This window comes from Dama dama, chromosome 16, assembly GCF_033118175.1.
Source record: "Dama dama isolate Ldn47 chromosome 16, ASM3311817v1, whole genome shotgun sequence".
Lineage (NCBI taxonomy): Eukaryota > Metazoa > Chordata > Mammalia > Artiodactyla > Cervidae > Dama > Dama dama.
The window spans coordinates 31,853,975-31,872,925 of record NC_083696.1 but is presented as its reverse complement, the minus strand read 5'-3'; the positions used below and the strand labels follow the sequence as shown (position 1 = coordinate 31,872,925).

At 44.9% G+C, this 18,951-nt stretch overlaps 1 protein-coding gene across 4 annotated transcripts in view; it reads right to left on the bottom strand.

Moving 5' to 3' along the window:
• GOLM1 (golgi membrane protein 1) overlaps nt 1-18,951 on the bottom strand; it is a 54,956-nt gene that overhangs the window by 31,167 nt on the left and 4,838 nt on the right. For all 4 annotated transcript variants that reach the window (XM_061163729.1, XM_061163728.1, XM_061163727.1 and 1 more), the window contains exons 2-3: nt 12,737-12,886; nt 10,526-10,705 (exon numbers count right to left, since the gene is read on the bottom strand). In XM_061163729.1, coding sequence (XP_061019712.1) covers nt 10,526-10,705; nt 12,737-12,865 — 309 coding nt within the window. In that variant the 5' untranslated portion in view covers nt 12,866-12,886. The remainder of the gene's footprint in view (nt 1-10,525; nt 10,706-12,736; nt 12,887-18,951) is intronic.

The window sequence follows — 18,951 nt, the reverse complement described above, 5'->3', positions numbered from 1 at the left end:
AAACTTTCTATGATTAGTCTACACACGGTACAGACTAAGATTAGTCACTAAGTCACATCCAATTCTTTAGCACCTGGTGGACTGCTGAAGGCCAGGCTTCCCTGTTCTTCACTATCTCCTGTATTCACTCAAACTCATGTCCATTCAGTCAGTGATGCTATCTAACCATCTCATCCTCTGTCACCCCCTTCTCCTGCCTGCAATCTTTCCCAGTATCAGGGTCTTTTCCAATGAGGCGGCTCTTCTCATCAGGTGGCCAAAGTATTGGAGTTTCAGCTTCAGCATCAGCCCTTCTTGTGGCACGGCCAATAATTAAAACTGAAAAGCAAACTTAAGAACAAATCCTTTTTTAAACTTTTTAAGTACAAGCCTGGTTTTAGTGGTAAAGAAAGATGAGTCAGATGATGCTGAGATGAAATTAACTTTTTTTTTTTTTTTTGCCATACCTCACACCTTGCAGGATCTCAGTTCTCTGACCAGGGATCGAACCCAGGCCATCACAGTGAAAGTTCCTAGTCTAACTACCGGACCTTCAGGGAATCCTGGAACTTTCATTTTCTGAGTGGAATCTAGGGAGGTTCAAGACCTTTTAGAGGTATAGATACTTCCTGTTTGTTACTTCTTACCTGTGGCCCTCTGTATCCGAGGGTGCCACACCCTCAATTGGTTGAACCCAGGATGTGAGGGCTGGCTGCATGCAGCCACTTGATACACACAGCCTGAGCACTGTGAAGACTGGCATCCACAGGGCGTGCAGGAACCAAACCCCCGTGGACACCCAGGGATGAATCAAATTTCAGTTCCCCAACTGAGTTGTCTTATCACAGTGTATACAGCTCCGCCAACAATTTATCAACTATCATAAGGATTTCTGGGGTGCATAAAGGGATAAAAGAGAGGAACGAGAAAGAAATAAGTAGAGAGATTGAGAGCAACAGAAAGAAGATAGGGGAGGGTGGTAATTTTTTTGAAGAAAATAAAAAGACGTGGAAGGAGATGGAAGGTTCTATGGATTCTGGTTTCAGGTCTGCTACAAATTTGCTTTATCTCTGGACACCTCACGTGACTTCTCCTGGCCCCAGCTTCCACAACTGGAACCAACCAGACGGACCTGCGACATTTAATGGGGGCACAGCATGCGCACGTGAAGGTGGGGCACTTCCTTATTTCACAGGGTCTCCCCACGGCAGCATCCTCTCCACCACAGGCCTCTGCCGAAAACCACAGCCCAGAGAGGCTCCAGGAGAGCGGGCAGGAAGCAAGCACCAGGAGGAGGCTGCACTTCCCCATGAGCGAGGCATGCAGAGAAGCCGCCCAGAGAAACTGCTGACTGACTGAGGGAGACGGATACTCATCCACAGCTCACGCGCATCCAGAGGCGGCAGGGCCGCTGAAGGGCCCCAGGACTCAGCACACCCGACCCGCCTGTGCAGCGTGGGGTCTGCACACGGCTGCCCCGGCTCCCCCAGCAGTGGGGAGAAGGCCAAGCAGGCCCCCCAAAAAAGACACGAGGGAGACGGGGAGAGGCGTGCAGGGGCAGGTGGGGAGCAGAAGGCGGCGGAGTCCAGACCACAGGGAGGAGCCGAGAGACAGACGGCACAAGTTAAGGCCAAGACCTACTCCTGGGGGTTTCAGAGACCCAGGTCACTACACGGTGTGAGAACTTGGGTTATTCAAGGTCCAGAAATGGTTTAGGGGCACATGAGGAAGGGATGAGTGAGTGCACACGTGTGCGTGTGGGAGACGTGGTGGAAGAATGTGAGTGCGCTGAGTGAAACAGCCAGACACCAGGGCACAAACACCGTGTGATCCTGCTGAGTGGGCGCTGTGAGCAGCCGCGTCCACAGACACGGAAGGCAGAGCCACAGATGCCACGCGGGGAGCGGGGACAGTCAGTGCTTCCCACGGACAGAACCTCAGGCGGGCAGACGAGAGAGCTCCGCGTGGGATGCTGGTGACAGTCGCGTGACGATGAGAATGCACTTGATGCCAGTGAACTGCACGCTGAAAAATCGTTAAAACGGTTGCTCTTAGATTAAGTACATGGCAACCCAACCCAGTATCCTGCCTGGGAAATCCCATGGACAGAGGAGCCTGGCAGGCTACAGTCCACAGGGGTCCAAAGAGCTGGACAAGAATGAGCAGTGAACACTTTCACTTTTTCTTTCAAAGCAGGACAAATGGCTAGGCTTCTTGACATTTGCTGCCTCCTTTTCAAGGGACAGAATCTTCCACAAGAGGCAACTCACAGAAACCACCGCTGCTGTGACTGAAGGGAGCAGCCGTCACCTCAGGTCCAAACAGCACACAGGGACAGGAGCCACGCGGCCTGGGGCTCTCACCACCCAACAAAACCTCTCCTACGCGTCACTTATGACAGGAAAGTCCTAGAAACGCAGGATATCTTCATGCCACACGCCTCAAATAATGCTTTCCAGAGCCTCCTCAGGCCCCACATCACCCGGCAACAGAGGATAAACCTGCGGCTCAGAGGCCGCCTCGAGGGGGACACAGGTCACACAGGCGAGTGACAACATGGGGCCAAGGCACGTGGGACGGGACCCGGCCTCCCTCCACCTCCTACTGCCTCTTCTATTGAAGCGTTTCTCTTCCTGGACACAGAACAGCTCACGTGTCGCCAAGCCCCCTCATCCTTCTTTCCACTTCACGTCTTTGTTAGGTCAGGACTGACACAGGAAGTGTATTTCCACCACAAAGGAAAGAAACGTTACTCAAACGATTTTCTTTGCACTATACTGGTGTTAGTCGCTCAAGTTATGTCCTACTCTGCGACTCTATGGACTGTAGCCTGCCAGGCTCCTCTGTCCACAGAATTCTCCAGGCGAGAAAACTGGAGTGGGTAGTCATTCCTTCTCCAGGGGATCGTCCAGTGTCAGTTTACATATATTAACAAATTAGTGAAAAATCTCATCATGTCATAGCAGATACATGACTGCAAGAAACCAACCTAGAAAGAATGTCACAGACAAAACTATGGAAAAGGAAACCACTTCTGACTCTCATTTTTGGCAAGTGAAAATGGACACAATGGCAGGAAGCTCAACCTTCCCTGAACAAAGTGCTACTCGGTAATTCAGGGCCTTCCAGACTCTTCCTCTAACCATCTCAGATATTAGGAAATTAGTACCTCAACTGCCTTTAGGACCACCACGTGGCTATGGGGCAACAACTAGTCAGGACGTCACCCAAGTTTTTGGTAAGTCTTCAGACTCACAAACATTAACTGGCTTTCTGACAACAAAATAAAAGAATGAATTGAGCCACTCTGTGCCATTCTTAATGGAGTGGACACAGATCTTTACAACAGAATCTCTGTTAACTTTTGCCAAAACTAACTAAAACCTGAGGCTCTGTTTCCAGTGAGGTCCCTTAAAAATCTGTTTTATATGTAAACATATATACATCTGTACAAAGAAAACAGTGTTTCACTGGGTGCTTGTGTGAGGATGATCTGTACCCAGACAAATGTGGTGGTTTAAAAATAACCCCTCAAGTTCCTGACACTGCCCCCCAGAATGGAGTCTAACTTCTACCCCTTCCACCTGGTCTGGCCTTAGTGACTTGCTCCTAACGAATGTACAAGAAGTAACCCTGAGCACGTCTGAGGCCTGGCCAGTGAAAGGTGTAGGGGGTTGATTAGTGTAACCCCGAATTTATGGCCACCCAGAACATGGCAATGAACCTGTTAACAACCTCATTTAGAATCAGGGTCTGAACAGATGTAAGTCAGTTGTAATAACGTCGGGGGGAGCCGAGAAGGGGGGTGGGCCCCAAATCAGAATGACTAAAGGGAAGAGGTGAAGAGACACAGACAGACACAGAGGGAAGATGGAGGCAGAGACTGGAGTAGTGTGTCTGCAGGTCAGGAGAGGCCAAAATCTGCCAGCAAACACAAGAAGCTACAAGCGCCAAAGCTCCCGAGAGCCTTCAAGGGAGCATGGCCCTGTTGACACCCTGATTTTGGATCTGGAGCCTCCTGAACAATGAAGGAGTACATTTTCATTTTAAGGCATCCAGTTCGTGGTATTTGTCTTGGCAGCTCTGGGAAACTCCTGCAAAAGATTATAGCTTCCTCCCCTTCATTGTTGGGATCCTCACCCGGGAAGCCCAGCCTCCATGCTTCAAGGAAGCCCCCAGCCATGTGGAAAGTCTCGTGTAGGTGCCGTGGCCTCACAAGACCCCTCTGAAGTCTCAGTTCCCTGACCGCGACACATGAGTGAAGGAACATTTGGGTGACTCCACCCCAAGCCTTCAAAGCACCCCGGATGTAGAGTGTGGAGTAGAACAAGCTGTTCCCTCTAGGCCCTCCCAAAGGGCAGGTTGTGAACAAAATAAATGTCTGTCATGGTTTTAAACCACTGTGTTTGGGGGCAATTTGTTATCCAACAATAAATAACAGGACAACACATATACATATAATCCTATTTACCTGACTCAAACACAGATCTTCAAAACATGGTCCCTTATGCCAATCAGATGTCAAGGCATTCTACAAAGGTCCCTTCAGCAAATATTTATGAAGAATCCTCTTATCTGGAAGTACACCCCTTCCTTCCTTCCTAGGGGAAGGTCACCTCAACATCCCTAAGATAACAATGCAGAATGAGCCAAGAGTTCCTGGGTCCCTTTAAATGGTGTGCAAAAACTAGGAGTATTCAAACACGTTTACCGTTTAAAGAAGCCACCTTATCTACAATGTTCATGACACAATACATTAATAAAAGTTTGAACACAATCATAATTTATAAATGCTACAAATAGATGGGGAAACGGTGAGAGACTTTATTTTTGGGGGTTTCAAAATCACTGCAGATGGTGACTGCAGCCATGAAATTAAAAGATGCTTACTCCTTGAAAGAAAAGTTATGACCAACCTAGACAGCATATTAAAAAGCAGAGACATTATTTTGCCAACAAAGGTCCATCTAGTCAAAGCTATGGTTTTTCCAGTACTCATATATGGATGTGAGAGTTGGACTATAAAGAAGGCTGAGCGCAGAATTATTGATGCTTCTGAACTGTGGTGTTGGAGAAGACTCCTGAGAGTCCCTTGGACTGTAAGGAAATCCAACCAGTCCATCCTAAAGGAAATCAGTCCTGAATATTCATTGGAAGGACTTATACTGAAGCTGAAACTCCAATACTCTGGCCACCTGATGCGAAGAACTGACTCATGTGAAGAGACCCTGATGTTGGGAGGGATTGAAGGAGGAAAGAGAAGGGATAACAGAGGATGAGATGGTTGGATGGCATCGCCGACTCAACAGACATGAGTCTGAGTAGGCTCTGGGAGTTGGTGATGGACAGGGAGGCTTGGCATGCTGCAGTCCATGGGGTCGCAAAGAGTCGGACACGACTGAGCTACTGGGCTGAACTCAAAGTGTAGTATTTTTTTTTTTAAAGGTTCTCAGTGGTTAATCTCCAAATGATGGAATTAGAGGTGATTTTTATATTTTCATAATTATCTTTTAAAATATTTTTGTATTTTCATAATTTTTATATTTTCATGATTCCCAACCCAGGGATTGAACCCTGGTCTCCTGCACTGTAGGCAGGTTCTTCACTGCTGAGCCACCAGGGAAACCTAATTGTCTATAATAAAAATATTTTGATATTTAAGAAAAAGACAACTTCTTTGAAAGTTACTGAAGACTGATGTATACAATCATTTCTTGTTTTAAAACAAAGCTGAATATCCCTACTAATAACATACAACTCAGGAAATGAGCTTCTACCCAGTTATATAAATACACATGAACTTGTGTAATTGCATTTATGCAATCAAACTGAATTAACCACACCTGAAATGGCAGCCCACTCCAGTATTCTTGCCTAGAGAATTCCATGAACAGAGGAGCCTGGCAGGCTACAGTCCATGGGGTTTGAAGAGTCGGACACGACTTAGCAACTAAACCACCATTCACGCAACAGGAATGCAGAAAAGAAAGAAAATGAAAATGACAATCCAATCTCCAAGGATCAGCTGAAGTCTCATCGGAAGTATTTACCATCAACCAATCAGAGTCTGTGGAATTTGGTTCAAATCACCAAGAGAGAGAACCTGACTGACCAGTCGCAGCCCTGGGAATGGGTACACTTCACTGACCCAGGCTTGTCCCTGCTTCCAATAGACTACGGCTCATGAAAATGGAACAAGCCAGCAAAGCGCAAAAAGGAAAAGTAACAGGACCACACTAGTGAGCAAGGTGGAAACAGATAATAAAAATGTAATAACACCATCCAGCAATTCAACTTTTAAGTTTACCTCTAAAACTCTTTTGACCATGACCCACAATGACAAATTTTATACAGTGCAAACATTCACATATGTATTATCTTTAATACATACACTGACACAATGATTTCACCAGAGAATATAAAACAATATAATATACTCTAATATTTTAAAATTTTTAATGTGGATCATAACCAGTAAATTATTACTCCCAGCTCATTAATGGGTCCCCAAACTGTAGTCAGAAATGTACTGCAAGCTTAGAGAAACTCACACATGTCAAGGGAGCCCTCAGAGGCAGTTAGTTCTCTGCAACAGCCAACACTAGAAACAGCTAATGGGCCCAGTGCAGAGGGTAGGTAAACTGCGGTACATTTATACAAAGAAATAGGGTACAGTGGTGATAATGGATAAACTAGATCTATATACCAATAGCCCCTTCATAGATCACAGCCATGTCCCACTGAAGGGGCCTATATAACTCAACGAAGCCATGAGCCATGCCATGCAGGGCCACCAAGATGAGCAGGTTACAGTGGAGAGTTCTGGCAAAACGTGGTCCACTGGAGGAGGGAACGGCAAACCACTCCAGTATTCCTGCTTCAAGAACTCCATGAATAGTATGAGAAGGCAAAAAGATACGACACTGGAAGATGAGCCCCCCAGGTCAGAAGGTGTCCAGTATGCTACTGGGGCAGAGCGGAGAGCGACTACTAACAGCTCCAGAAAGAATGAAGTGGCTGGGCCAAAGTGGAAATAATGTTCAGTTGTGGATGTGTCTGGTGGTGAAAGTCAAGACTGAAGCTGTAAAGAACAATATTGCATAGGAACCTGGAACATTAGGTCCATGAAACAAGGTAAATTGGACATGGTCAAGCAAGAGACAGCAAGAGTGAACATTGACATCTTAGGGATCAGTGAACTAAAACGGGTGGAAATAGGCGAATTTAATTCAATTGACCATTGTATCTATTAGTGCGGGTAAGAATCCCTTAGAAGAAATGGAGTAGCCCTCATAATCAATACAAGAGTCTGAAATGCAGTACTTAAGCGCAATCTCAAAAATGACAAAATGACCTCAGTTCATTTCCAAGGCAAACCATTCAACATCACAGTAATCTAAATCTATGCCCCAACCATCAATGCAAAAGAAGCTGAAGTTGACTGGTTCCATGAAGACCTACAAGAACTCTTGGAACTAACATCAAAAAAAGATGTTCCTTTCATCACAGGAGATTGGAATGCAAAAGTAGAAGAGATACCTGGAGTAACAAGCAAGTTTGGCATGGAATACAAAATGAAGCAGGGCAAAAAAAAAAAAACAAAAATGAAGCAGGGCAAAGACTAACAGAGTTTTGCCAAGAGAACATACTGGTCACAGCAAACATACTCTTTCAACAACAAAAGAGATGACACTACACGTGGATATCACCAAAATCAGACTGATTATATTCTTTGCAGCCAAAGATGGAGAAGCTCTATAAAGTAAACAAAAACAAGACCTGGAGCTGACTGTGTCTCAAGCCATGAGCTCCTTATTGCAAAATTCAGACTTAAATTACACAAAGAAGGGAAAGCCACTAGACCATTCAGGTATGACCTAAAGCAAATTCTTTATAATTATGCAATGTAAGTGACAAATTGATCCAAGGTATTAGATCTGGTAGACAGAGTACTTGAGGAACTATGGACGGAAGCTTGTTAACACTGAACAGGAGGTGGTGACCAAAACCATCCCAAAGGAAAAGAAAAGCAAGAAGACAAAGGGGTTGTCTGAGGAGGCCTTACAAATGGCTGAAGAAAAACGACAAGTGAAAAGCAAGGGAGAAAGGCAAAGATATACCCAACTGAATACAGAGGTCCAGAGAATAGCAAGGAGAGATAAGAAGGCCTTCTTAAATGAACAATGGATAGAGGAAAACAACAGAACGGAAAGACCAGCGATTTCTTCAAAAAAAAACCAGTGATATCAAGGAAACATTTCATACAAGGATGTGCACAATAAAAGACAGAAACAGTAAGGACCTAACAAAAGCAGAAGAGAGTAAGAAGAAGTGGCAAGAATACACAGAAGAACTATACAAAAAAATGTCTTAATGACCCAGATAACCACGACGGTGTGGTCACTCACCTACAGCTAGACATACTGGAGTGTGGACCTTAGGAAGTACTGCTACAGTAAAGCTAGTGGAGGTGACAGAATTCCAGCTGTTTTTAAAATCCTGAAAGATGATGCTGTGAAAGTGCTGCACTCAATATGCCAGCAAATTTGGAAGACTCAGCAGTGGCCACAGGACTGGCAAAGGTCAGTTCTCGTTCCAATCCCAAAGAAGGGCAATGCCAAAGAATGTTCAAAAAGAAAAAAAAAAAATTTAAAAATAAAATATAGAAAGGCCAGAGGCTCAGAGTAAAAAGTAATTCTTCCTAAGGGAAAAAAAGTCAGATTTCCAGGTAATAACAGATACACACAGGGGTGGAGAGGCAGGCAGAAAGGCACACAAAACATTCTTTTTCCTCCCTCCCTGTAGAAGGGAAACCTTGCTCAGGGTGGTTTCAGCCTGTCTGTCAGGCCCTGACAAACCACTAAACCAGCACGGTCCTTCCTACCTTGCCCGGTGCAGTCCAGACCTGATGGGGCACAACTCTGGTCTCTGCCGGGTCCCCTTTCTCAGTACAACACTCCCCAGGGCCCATCAACACGCCTCCTTCCTAACCCAGCAGAGGCCTGGGTGTCAGAGACCACTTCACGCACCCTGAAAATCCCACATGGAGTTTCTGCCAACTTCATCCCTTAAGAATAAGCCCTATGTCCTCCCAAAATGTACTTCAAGAAGTTAAGCATGTGAGAAATAGCAAGGTCATATTCTACACAGTTGAAGAGGATTTCGGGAGCACACACAGCGTCACCCACATATAAGAAAAATGAGGCAGCACCTTCCTACAACAGCATTAAAACTGGAACAATTCAGAGAAGAAACAGACATTTGTGACTATGAGAACGTACTCTTCAGATTTAAAAAAAAAAAAAAAATTTCTCACTCTTCAAACCAGTCACATAGGAGAAGTCTGAGGCCCTGTTTAGAAATGATTCATTATCTGGTAACTAGTAGGACTTTAAATAGATTTGGCTCATCTAAGCCACGTGCCTCTCTCTGGGAAATGCTTGATTTACTGGAAGGCAGTCATATCTTGAGATGTGTTATCTTGAAAATGGACTTGATTTTAGTACAAACTAGTAGCCAGGTCTTCAAAGAAATAAATGGTCATGAGTCTGCTGCCCTTTAGAAAAGAAGATATTAGTAACTCATACCATTACACAGTGTAACAAACAGGAAACCGGAGTCACACAGTCCCAAGCAAGCCAGAAAAAGCAAGACACATAAAGCTTCTCTCATTAGCAGAAGTCCCTTCTAAAATCTGTGCAGGGTCTAGTATTTTTTAAACATAAAACCCAGCACTTTCGGGTCCCCTACTTTCTTCGTGCATATTTAGTAGGAGGTCTGCATCTCCTCTCCCTGTGGGATACTCATGGGCACAACGCTGTTCCTTTGTGAGATACAAGCATCCAGCTCACAGCTGGCACAGAGGAGGTACTTAACACAAATTTGCAGAAAGTAAGAAAACAAGGTTAACAGGAGGATGAACCTGATGCTTAGACAGTTCTTTGGCATTTCTCCCTTTTATCACCACTTCAAAAGATTTTCCAACAAGCTCACCCAGGGACTACCAGCAAGATGCAGAAACGCCCAAAGCTTGAGCAAGAGGCTCATCCCACATCTGAACAGCCATGTTCTTTCACATGCAGTTTTGCACATGCGGTTTCTTTGCCCTTCCCGTCTGTGTTTCCAATTCCAGCTCATCCTTGAACACTCTACTTAATTTCACTTCTTATTGATGACCCCTCCCCACCCCAGTCAACAAAATTCACTCCTTCTAAGGGCTTCCCTGGTGACTCAGTGGTAAAGAACCTGCCTGCCAATGCAGGAGACCTGGGTTCCATCCCTGGGTCAGGAAGATTCCCTGGAGAGGAAATGGCAACTCACTCCAGTATTCTGGGAATCTGGATTCCCATCAGATTCATGGGAAATCTCATGCACAGAGGAGTCTGGTGGACTACAGTCCATGGGGTTGCCAAGAGTTGGACATGACTGAGTGACTAAACAACAGCTCACATAAACACACAGCTGCTTATCCTCCCATTGAGGAGAATTCAACAGGGTATAAATGGCATTCAGAACAGAATTAAGAGGAAAATCAAGCGGGTCTTGCCTTTTCGTCCTGGTACAACTTGTTGACGCTCTCCATCTGAAAGTTGTGGCTGGACTGGATTTTGTCCAGCTGCTCCCGCTGCTTTTCCAGCTCCCCCTGGAACTCATTCTTCTTCATCTCCACGGCCCCTCGCTCCGCAGCCGCCCTGCGGACCCTGCCTTCCAGCTCCACAATCCGCGTCTGCAAGGACACCGCAGCATAAGGACCATGTGAAGCTATCCTCAGACCAGACCGCCCCGTTCCCTCAGCAACACCACCCCACAGCCTCCAGCCAGGGTCAAGTGTGTTCACGGTGTATCCATTCACACATGGTGTGTGTCCAGGGCTAGATCTTCTAGGTGAGTGGTGCAGATGCTCCCACAGGCTATTCTAGAGGCTATTCACTTCTCTGAGCATCTGTGTGTCTACTGTGTGTCTCCATGGAAACATCATCACACTCCTCACAGGGACTCTGCCAGGCTTGCCTGAGGCAGGTATAGGCACACCTCATTTTATTGAGCTTCACAAGTATTGTATTTTTTAGAAATTGAAGGTAGGCAGCAATCCTGCATGGAACAAGTGCGTCAGCACCATTTTTTCCAACAGCATTTGCTTACTCCATATCTCTGTATCATATTTTGGTAATTCTCATAATATTTCAAATTTTTCATTATTATTATATTTGTTGTGATGATCTGAGATCATGATCTTTGAAGTTACTAAGGCTCCCTGAATGCTTAGATGATGGTCAGCATTTTTTAGCAGTATTTTAAGTTAAGGTATGTACTTTTTTTTAAGATATAACACTACTGAACACTTAATAGAGTACAGTACAGTATAAATATAACCTTTTATGCTCTGATAAAGCAAAAACTCACATGACTTGTTTTATTGCACTATTTACTTTATTGCAACAGTCTGGAACTCAATCTGTGATATGGCCAAGGTCTGCCATAAAATGGTCTGTACATAAAATGCTTTATGCTTTACCTGGTGTGAGCTGGCGCTCAAATATTTAGTTCCTTTTCCTCACTAACACAGCACTTAAACACTCTTTATAAGAAACAATTTCTGAAACAGATTGAGTTCTCTGGACACCAAAACCCCATCTGCCCAGAAAACAGGGGTCCACGGGAAACTCAGACAAAAGCGCTACAACTGCGTGGGGCAAGCACCAGAGGAGTCCAGAAACACTCCTAAGGGACGGGCTTCCTGAGGACTCAAGCTCTGCCACCAGGAAGACTGGGTTGGAGTCCCAGCTCCCCTTGTCCTTTCTCTGTCAAGTGGGGTGGGGAACAAGATCCTAGCCTGACAGAGTACAAAAGAAGGCAATGTATGCAACATACCCTTAAAGAAACATTATTCTGATACCTGTTAAAATGATAAGGAAAACTTGATTCAAGGCTGCTGCAACAGAGGTCATGACTATTGCAGTTGAGAGAGAAACCGTTCTCAATTCTGAGTACAGCAGAGACAGCTGAGGATTTACAGCCAAAGAGCAGAGAGAAGGGGTTGGTGGGTGGAAAAGTACCAAGAGGGTAGGAGGAGTCTTGCTAAAGGCAGGCCCATCAATGATAACGCATGAGGAGCTTGCTTGGGCATCACGGGTGGAGGAGTGAGTTAGCAGGATTCTCTGCTGAGCCTGGGCTAGGCAGGCCAAAAACAGGATGGGGGCCAGGACTGAAGCCTTCTCAAGAAGGGGGCTCCTCAAAGCCTGACTGAACTGTGGTCAAGGAGAGTCCTGGCCGTCGCTCAGTACTGCTGGTCCACGACGGGTGGCAATAAATAGGAAAGATAAAGTTATTAAATATCAGTAAATGATGCTGGTCAAGACTGGTACCTCTAAATACATTTCTCACACCCGCTCTCCATATACACTGCCCACACCTTCGGGTACTGAATGTGGAATGGAGGACCAGACGGGCTGTGGGCAGGGTACTTAAGTTGTTTTTCCAGAACCAGCCCCAAAGGCCTGACTAAAAATTGTTAGCTTACAGGAAGGGCAGACAGGCATCTCCCGGCAGCAAGCCTAAGAAGTCACAAGGGGGTCCTCTCCCACCCAAGAGCAGGGCTGGTGTGGGGCCAGGCCTGAGGCTGGGCGGTGGGCCCTGCAGAACATGCATTACTGTGCACAAAGCCTCAGGAGCGGATAAACCGCGAACTCCTCAGAATCCAGCACCCAGCAGCTCTAAATACTCTGTGACCTCCACACAAACAGGACCAAGAGAACACCTGGAGATCCACGCTCCGGGAGCTGGCGATCCAGTAGTTGAAGCCCAGGACAATGATACAGGCCACCAGGGCAGCCAGCACGAGCGGTGGTGACTTCATGCTCCGACGTCCGTTTCCCAATCCCATCATCTCAAGGGCCGGGCTGAGAACCTGCCGAGTAAGAACAGACACACAGGCCTCAGTACTTGGACTGCCATGCCCTGGACCTTCCACATCCATCATCACAACCAACAGGAAGGCGGCCTGCCCCGAAACAGAGGCTGATGTTTCCTCCTTGAAATGCGGCACTGGCAGCAGAGAGGACTGTACACGGCACACCCGGACCAGGTGATATGTTCCCCGGGCAGTGCGGCTAGATCCCTGGGACAGGCCTGTGGGAGTGGGCCCCGTCACAGAAACCCATCACACAGGCTCAACACCATGGGCAGGTCATAATTTCTCTTACGCCTCAGTTTTCCCATCTGAAATATGGGGATAACTATAGTTTCTACCTCCCAGGACAATTTGAGAAATCATCTCTATAAGCAGTTAACAGCAAATATTAGTGCTTCTACATCACATTAGAACAACTAGAACGACTCCAGGGACTTGCCTGGTTGTCCAGTGGTTGGGACTTCACCTTCCAATGCAAAGGGTGAGGGTTCAATCCCTGGTCAGGGAGCTAGGATCGCACATGCCTGACCACCAAAAAAACCCAGACATGGAACAGAAGCAAAAGACTTTGAAAACAGTCCACATCAAAAAGTCTTTTAAAAATGAAAGAAAGACTCCCTTTCTCATTATTCCCCAAAGAAGTCTTTTTGATCTGATTCCTAACAAGGGGAGGGATTTCTATCCTTTGATAGAATTGTCAGTGACACCCAATTACTGACATTCCCTGAGCCCAGCAGGAAAGCCTCCTGGAGGCGTGTGAAGCCAGGACCGGAAGTGCCCCGACTGCCTCAGAAAGAGGCACTGGCCCGGCTTCCTTTGAACACTGTTCTCTCCCTTCTGAGCCCGTATCTGTGCAGCACAGCCAAGTCAGGAGGAGACTTCAAGGGCTGCAGGGAGCAGCAAACTTCTGGAAAGAAACAGAAATACAGCCGACAAGGAAGGAGCCGTGTTTTTGCTCCTGGCCTTCAATCCCAAGCCCGGTCTGGCTGGGTCCCAGCCCTGCTCCAGGAAGGGTAAGGTTAGTGGACTGTTGCAAACGGCTTTCGCTGAGCCAGATCAACAGGGCCTTATCAGAAGGAAGGCAATGCACACATCACACGTAATAATGGTCTCCCTCACAACAGATACGGTTTTATGCCAAGTGAGGCCAGCAATGGAGGACGGGGAAGAGGTGGTGAGGGCAGAAGGGGAGAAGGAAACGGGGGAGGAGGGGAAGAGACAGCACCAGGTGTCTTCAGCTTCAAGGTGAAGTTCCTGCAGGTGAGGACACAGGAGAGCTGAGAGCCAGCCCTCCCCCAATGGTACTTGTAGCTGAGTCGTGTCCCTGGGAGACATCCTCTCTCTCTAGGTAAGGGTGTGGGAGCTGAGAAGGGGATGTAAGAGCAATCCAGTGGAAATCACCTAAAACAAAGCACCTCCAGAATTCCCACACATAGAACTGAGGGCTGAGTCCAGCCTCCACTGACTGGTGCCTTCTTCACTAGCTTCTGGTCTCTTGGGACAAAAGAGGAAAAAAAGTTTTAAATTTAACTGTCAGTTGCTATCAGCAAGCACTGTATGTACTAACAGACAGTGATGCTCAGAAATACTAAAGTTCCAGAAAATTCTATGGATCTGCTAAAAATGCATCTCCACCGCTTTATCATGTTTTTGATCACGAAAACAGTCTTTCTTTAAAAAAAAAAAAAATATATATATATATATATATGTGTGTGTGTGTGTGTGTAAGATTACAAATACAATTGGGGAGAAAAATCACACACAGTGAAGTGTAAAATTAAAATTAAAAGTCCTCCTCTTCCTACTCCACTGGCTATTCCTTCTATTCCAGCTGCTCTTAACCCTCAAAAGGCATTAAAATAACTTGGGACATTTCTTAAATTACCAACAAGTAGGCCCACTCCTCCTTTCTCTATGAAATAGTTTACCCGTAATTTTTGGCTATTGTTGGTGCTTTCAAAATAATCTAATCCCATCACTCTTTCATTGTTTCTAGATTTTGCTTTATTTTGAAAGACATTTCCTACTTTAAGTCTAGATATACATTTACCCATATCTCCTCAACATACCTATGGGTTTCATATTTATATTTAAATCTTTCATCCATTTGGAATTTCTTTTTGACCTAAGAAGTACAGAAATACAAGGAAAACTTTTTTTTTTTTTTTTTTGGAACGGCCAGCCAGTTCTCTGAGCACCCTCTTATGGAATAATTATTTTCACTCAGTTCTCTGAAAGGCCATCTTTGTCATATGCTTAAACCCTTCACAATACCCTTTTAGAAGGGATCCTCACTTGATCTTTTGTTATACCTGCAGATGTGAGTCAGGGTGGTTACTATAACTTTGAAAACAATGTAACTTAATTCTGACTTCAAGGAAGTATACAGATCATCATTTAACATTCTCCTTCCTTTAGCCAGTCAAAAAAGTTTAGTGAACGGCTATGACAGGACAGACTGTCGTGCTAGCAACAGGAAGCCAGGGAAGCATTAAGAGAACAAACTCAGAACCCAGTGGCCAGAGTCAGATTTGGCTCCACCTCTTAAGAACCACAGAACCCTGACTGTCTTACTCAGAGAGTTTACATGAGGAATATAGACCAGAAAAGAGAAGAGAAGTGCCTAGAACCACAACTGACACATAGTTTAAGTGGCTCAGGGAATGCTATCATATTAGAAGAGGCTTCCCTGGTGGCTCAGACAGTAAAGAATCTGCCTGTAATGTGGGAGACCTGGGTTCGATCCCTGGGTCGACCCAGCACTCGGCAGGTCAGTCGGGGTGCAGCCGCCCAGAGGGCACAATAAGGAGAGCCCTGGGCTCCCAATGGACAGAGGGCTGCCCAGGTAAGATGACCATGAAGGAGAAAGGGCCAACAGTGACCCTTCGTCCTGCAACATGCCTCACCCAAGACTTCCAGGATTGCAGAAACACTGCTGCCCAAGATGAAGGGAGTCAGGGCTGGGAAAATGCCAAAGCCTGATGAAAACTAAAGGCAGGCACTCAAAGTCAGAGTAGTCAAATGTTTCAAAGGCTCTACTCTCCTCCACTTTAGAATTTATACAGACTGGGGGTGATGGAAGTGGGTCAGAGACAGTCTGTCAGACAGATTAACAGTCATAATTTAGGCTTCAGAATGTGTTTTGTCTTATATTTGATTATAGTCACTTGACATACTGAAAAAGATTAACCTAAATCAGCTAAACTCTGTGAAATTCCAGGTGTATCTGCATTAAATGTTTCGTGGTGAGTTGGAAGAGTCGTTTTAAAAAAAATGACTGGCTTAATTAAGCAATTCAATCTACTGGTTAAAATTATTGTTGCCTTTTAAGCAAAAATTTTATAAGAGAACACAGACTTTTTTTGTTTTAATAAAAAGCGTAAGAAAATGGGCAACTGGTTAAATACACGAGCCCTTTGAACTTCCTAGTTAAATAGTCTTTCCGTTTCCTCATTTTCACATAGAGGTTTTTAATCACATAGGCAAATACACAAGCAATCAGATCAGATTGACTTGTTTGACCAATGTCATCACTGCAGGAACAATACAGCTTCTCCAAACAATGTGGGAGCTGCAGCTTTATTCCTTCTCAGAAGAAATGGCCTTACCAGGTGGGCGGAGGGCCAGAGCCGGAAGTGCCCTGAATGAAGCCGGAAGTGCCCTGGATGGAGTTCGGAAGCCACCTCAGTGAGCAAACAGATCGGAGGACGCCTCACTTAGCGCTGAGGTCTCAGGGTTGGTCACCAGCATTTTTTTGGAAGGTTCAAAGATATTCCACCCCACCCCAAGAATGTCTCCAAGGCAGGAGTCAGCATACTGAGGCCTAGAGCCATTAGCAGCCTATTGTGTAAATAAGGTTTTGGTGAACACAGCCATTCCCAGCCCTTTAAGTCCTGCCCACAGCTGCTTTCCGCCTACCAGGCAGAGTTGAACTATTAACATGGGGATTTACTCAGTTAGAATGAAGACTGAAGCAGTTAGATGTATTATTATCTGGCCCCTCTGGGGAAATCTGTAAACTCCTGTCTAAACCATTAGGGTTAAATGACAAGTCCATTGAATTCTTTTAAATTCTTAAATTCTTTTAAAAACTTACTAGGAAGTATACAATTCTCCTACTCCCACTTTCCCATCCCTCAATTTTCCCCCAATTCTAGAATCTGATAGTTTAGAAATAAAAACCTTTAACAGCATGGTAACTACAATAATACCATATCATATATCAGAAAGTTGTACGAGAGTAGATCTTAGAAATTCATAAGAAAAAAAACTTTTGTAACTATGTGCAATGATGATAACTAGATTTATTGTGGTGAGCATTTCGCAAAGTATACAAATAATGGATCTTTACACTGTATACCTGAAACTAATAGTGATGTCAGTTATGCTCAATAAAATGTTTTAAAAAGAAAAAAATGTCAAAATTCATGTGCCTATTTAGTGCTATGGAGTGAAAATACCAAAGAATGAGATGGATGAGTGAAGATGAATGAGGAGAACCAATTCCATTGTGTTTCTTCCAGCACTTGACTTTCTGCAGAAGGGCCAACTCCCCTGTGGACGCCATGGCTACATGATAGCAAGTGTTCCCAAATTCCTCCTCTTGTTAGGAGTCGGCAAGCTGAAGCCTCAGGGCAGAATCCTGCCAGCCACCTGTCTTTATACACTTTGAAAAGCTCAGGTTTCAAACTTTTTAATTGGAAAAAAAACAAAGAAGAATATTTCATAACATGAGAAGTAAGTGGAATTAAAATCTCACTGACATAAATAAAGGTCTGTTGGGACACAGCCGTCACCATTAATTTACATATTGTCATGGCTGTCAGGCTACAAGAATTGTGTAGCTATGACACAACCCACTGGGCCTGCAGAACCTAAAATACCATCTGGCTCTTTACAGAAAACGTTTGCCAACACCTGCTGTAGTTCAGTGGTTCTCAAAGTATGGTCCCTGGACCAGCAGCATCAGCATCACATGATTATAGTTCTCTGGGTGATGCTGATACAGGTCAAGATTGAGAACTGTGCCCTCCAGAGCTCACTGGACAGGTCTGAGAAGTGCCTCTTGTTCTGGTCGCACTCAATTTATTCTTAAGAAGCGGAAAGGCATGTTGAAGAGGGTGCATTGTTTATCTTCGGGGAAACATTTCTATACTGTTTAAACATTTCCATATTGTTTAAAGGTTGAGTTTGGATTCCCCAAATTTCCTTGGCTTTTGACTACAGTCCACCGGCCTCCTCTGTCCATGGGATTCTCCAGGCAAGAATACTGGAGTGGGCTGCCATTTCCTCCTCCAGGGGAGATCATCCCAACCCAGGGATAGAACTTGGGTCTCCTGCATTGGGGGCAGATTTTTTACCATCTGAGCCACCAGGGAAGCCCCAATCAGAACAAAGTGATCACTAATTCCAGAGCAACATGGCTTCTACAGGACCCTCCCTCACTGATACAGAAAACAGAGAGGAAAAATAAGGTATCATCTACCTGCTGCATGGATATAAATGACGGAGAGCATTTTGATGGGCTAGACCCTCCAGTTCTGGCAGCATCGGAATCAGAGAAATAGCTTAAATTTTTTTTTCTAAAATCATTAGTATATTAAAATTTTGTCCAAGAACTCACCAAGGCAATACTTTTAAAAACTAGTAATAGCAAATGAGCCATCCTGAAATTCCAGCCCAGCTGAGCCTCAAAAGACTGCAGTCCAGTCAACTCACAGAACCAGAAGCAATAACTAAACGATGGTTTTAAGCTTGCACAGCTGATCTGTTATGGAGCAACAGATGATCAAAACTTAAACTGTTACATGAACAAAGTTACAAAATAGTAATGTTCATATCCTATTTTTGTTGAAAAATTTTAAAAATATACTCAATAAATCAATACTTTTTCTATAATAGAAAATGTACAGCAAATGTTTATAAGGAAAGATATTTACAAGTTGGAGTAGGAGAGGAGGAAGTAGAGAGGAACAGAAAGACGACTTCATTTTTTGCTTTATATCTTTTTTTCCCTCAAGGAGCCTATCTTTAATGCAAAAGCCAAACAGTAACAATAAAAA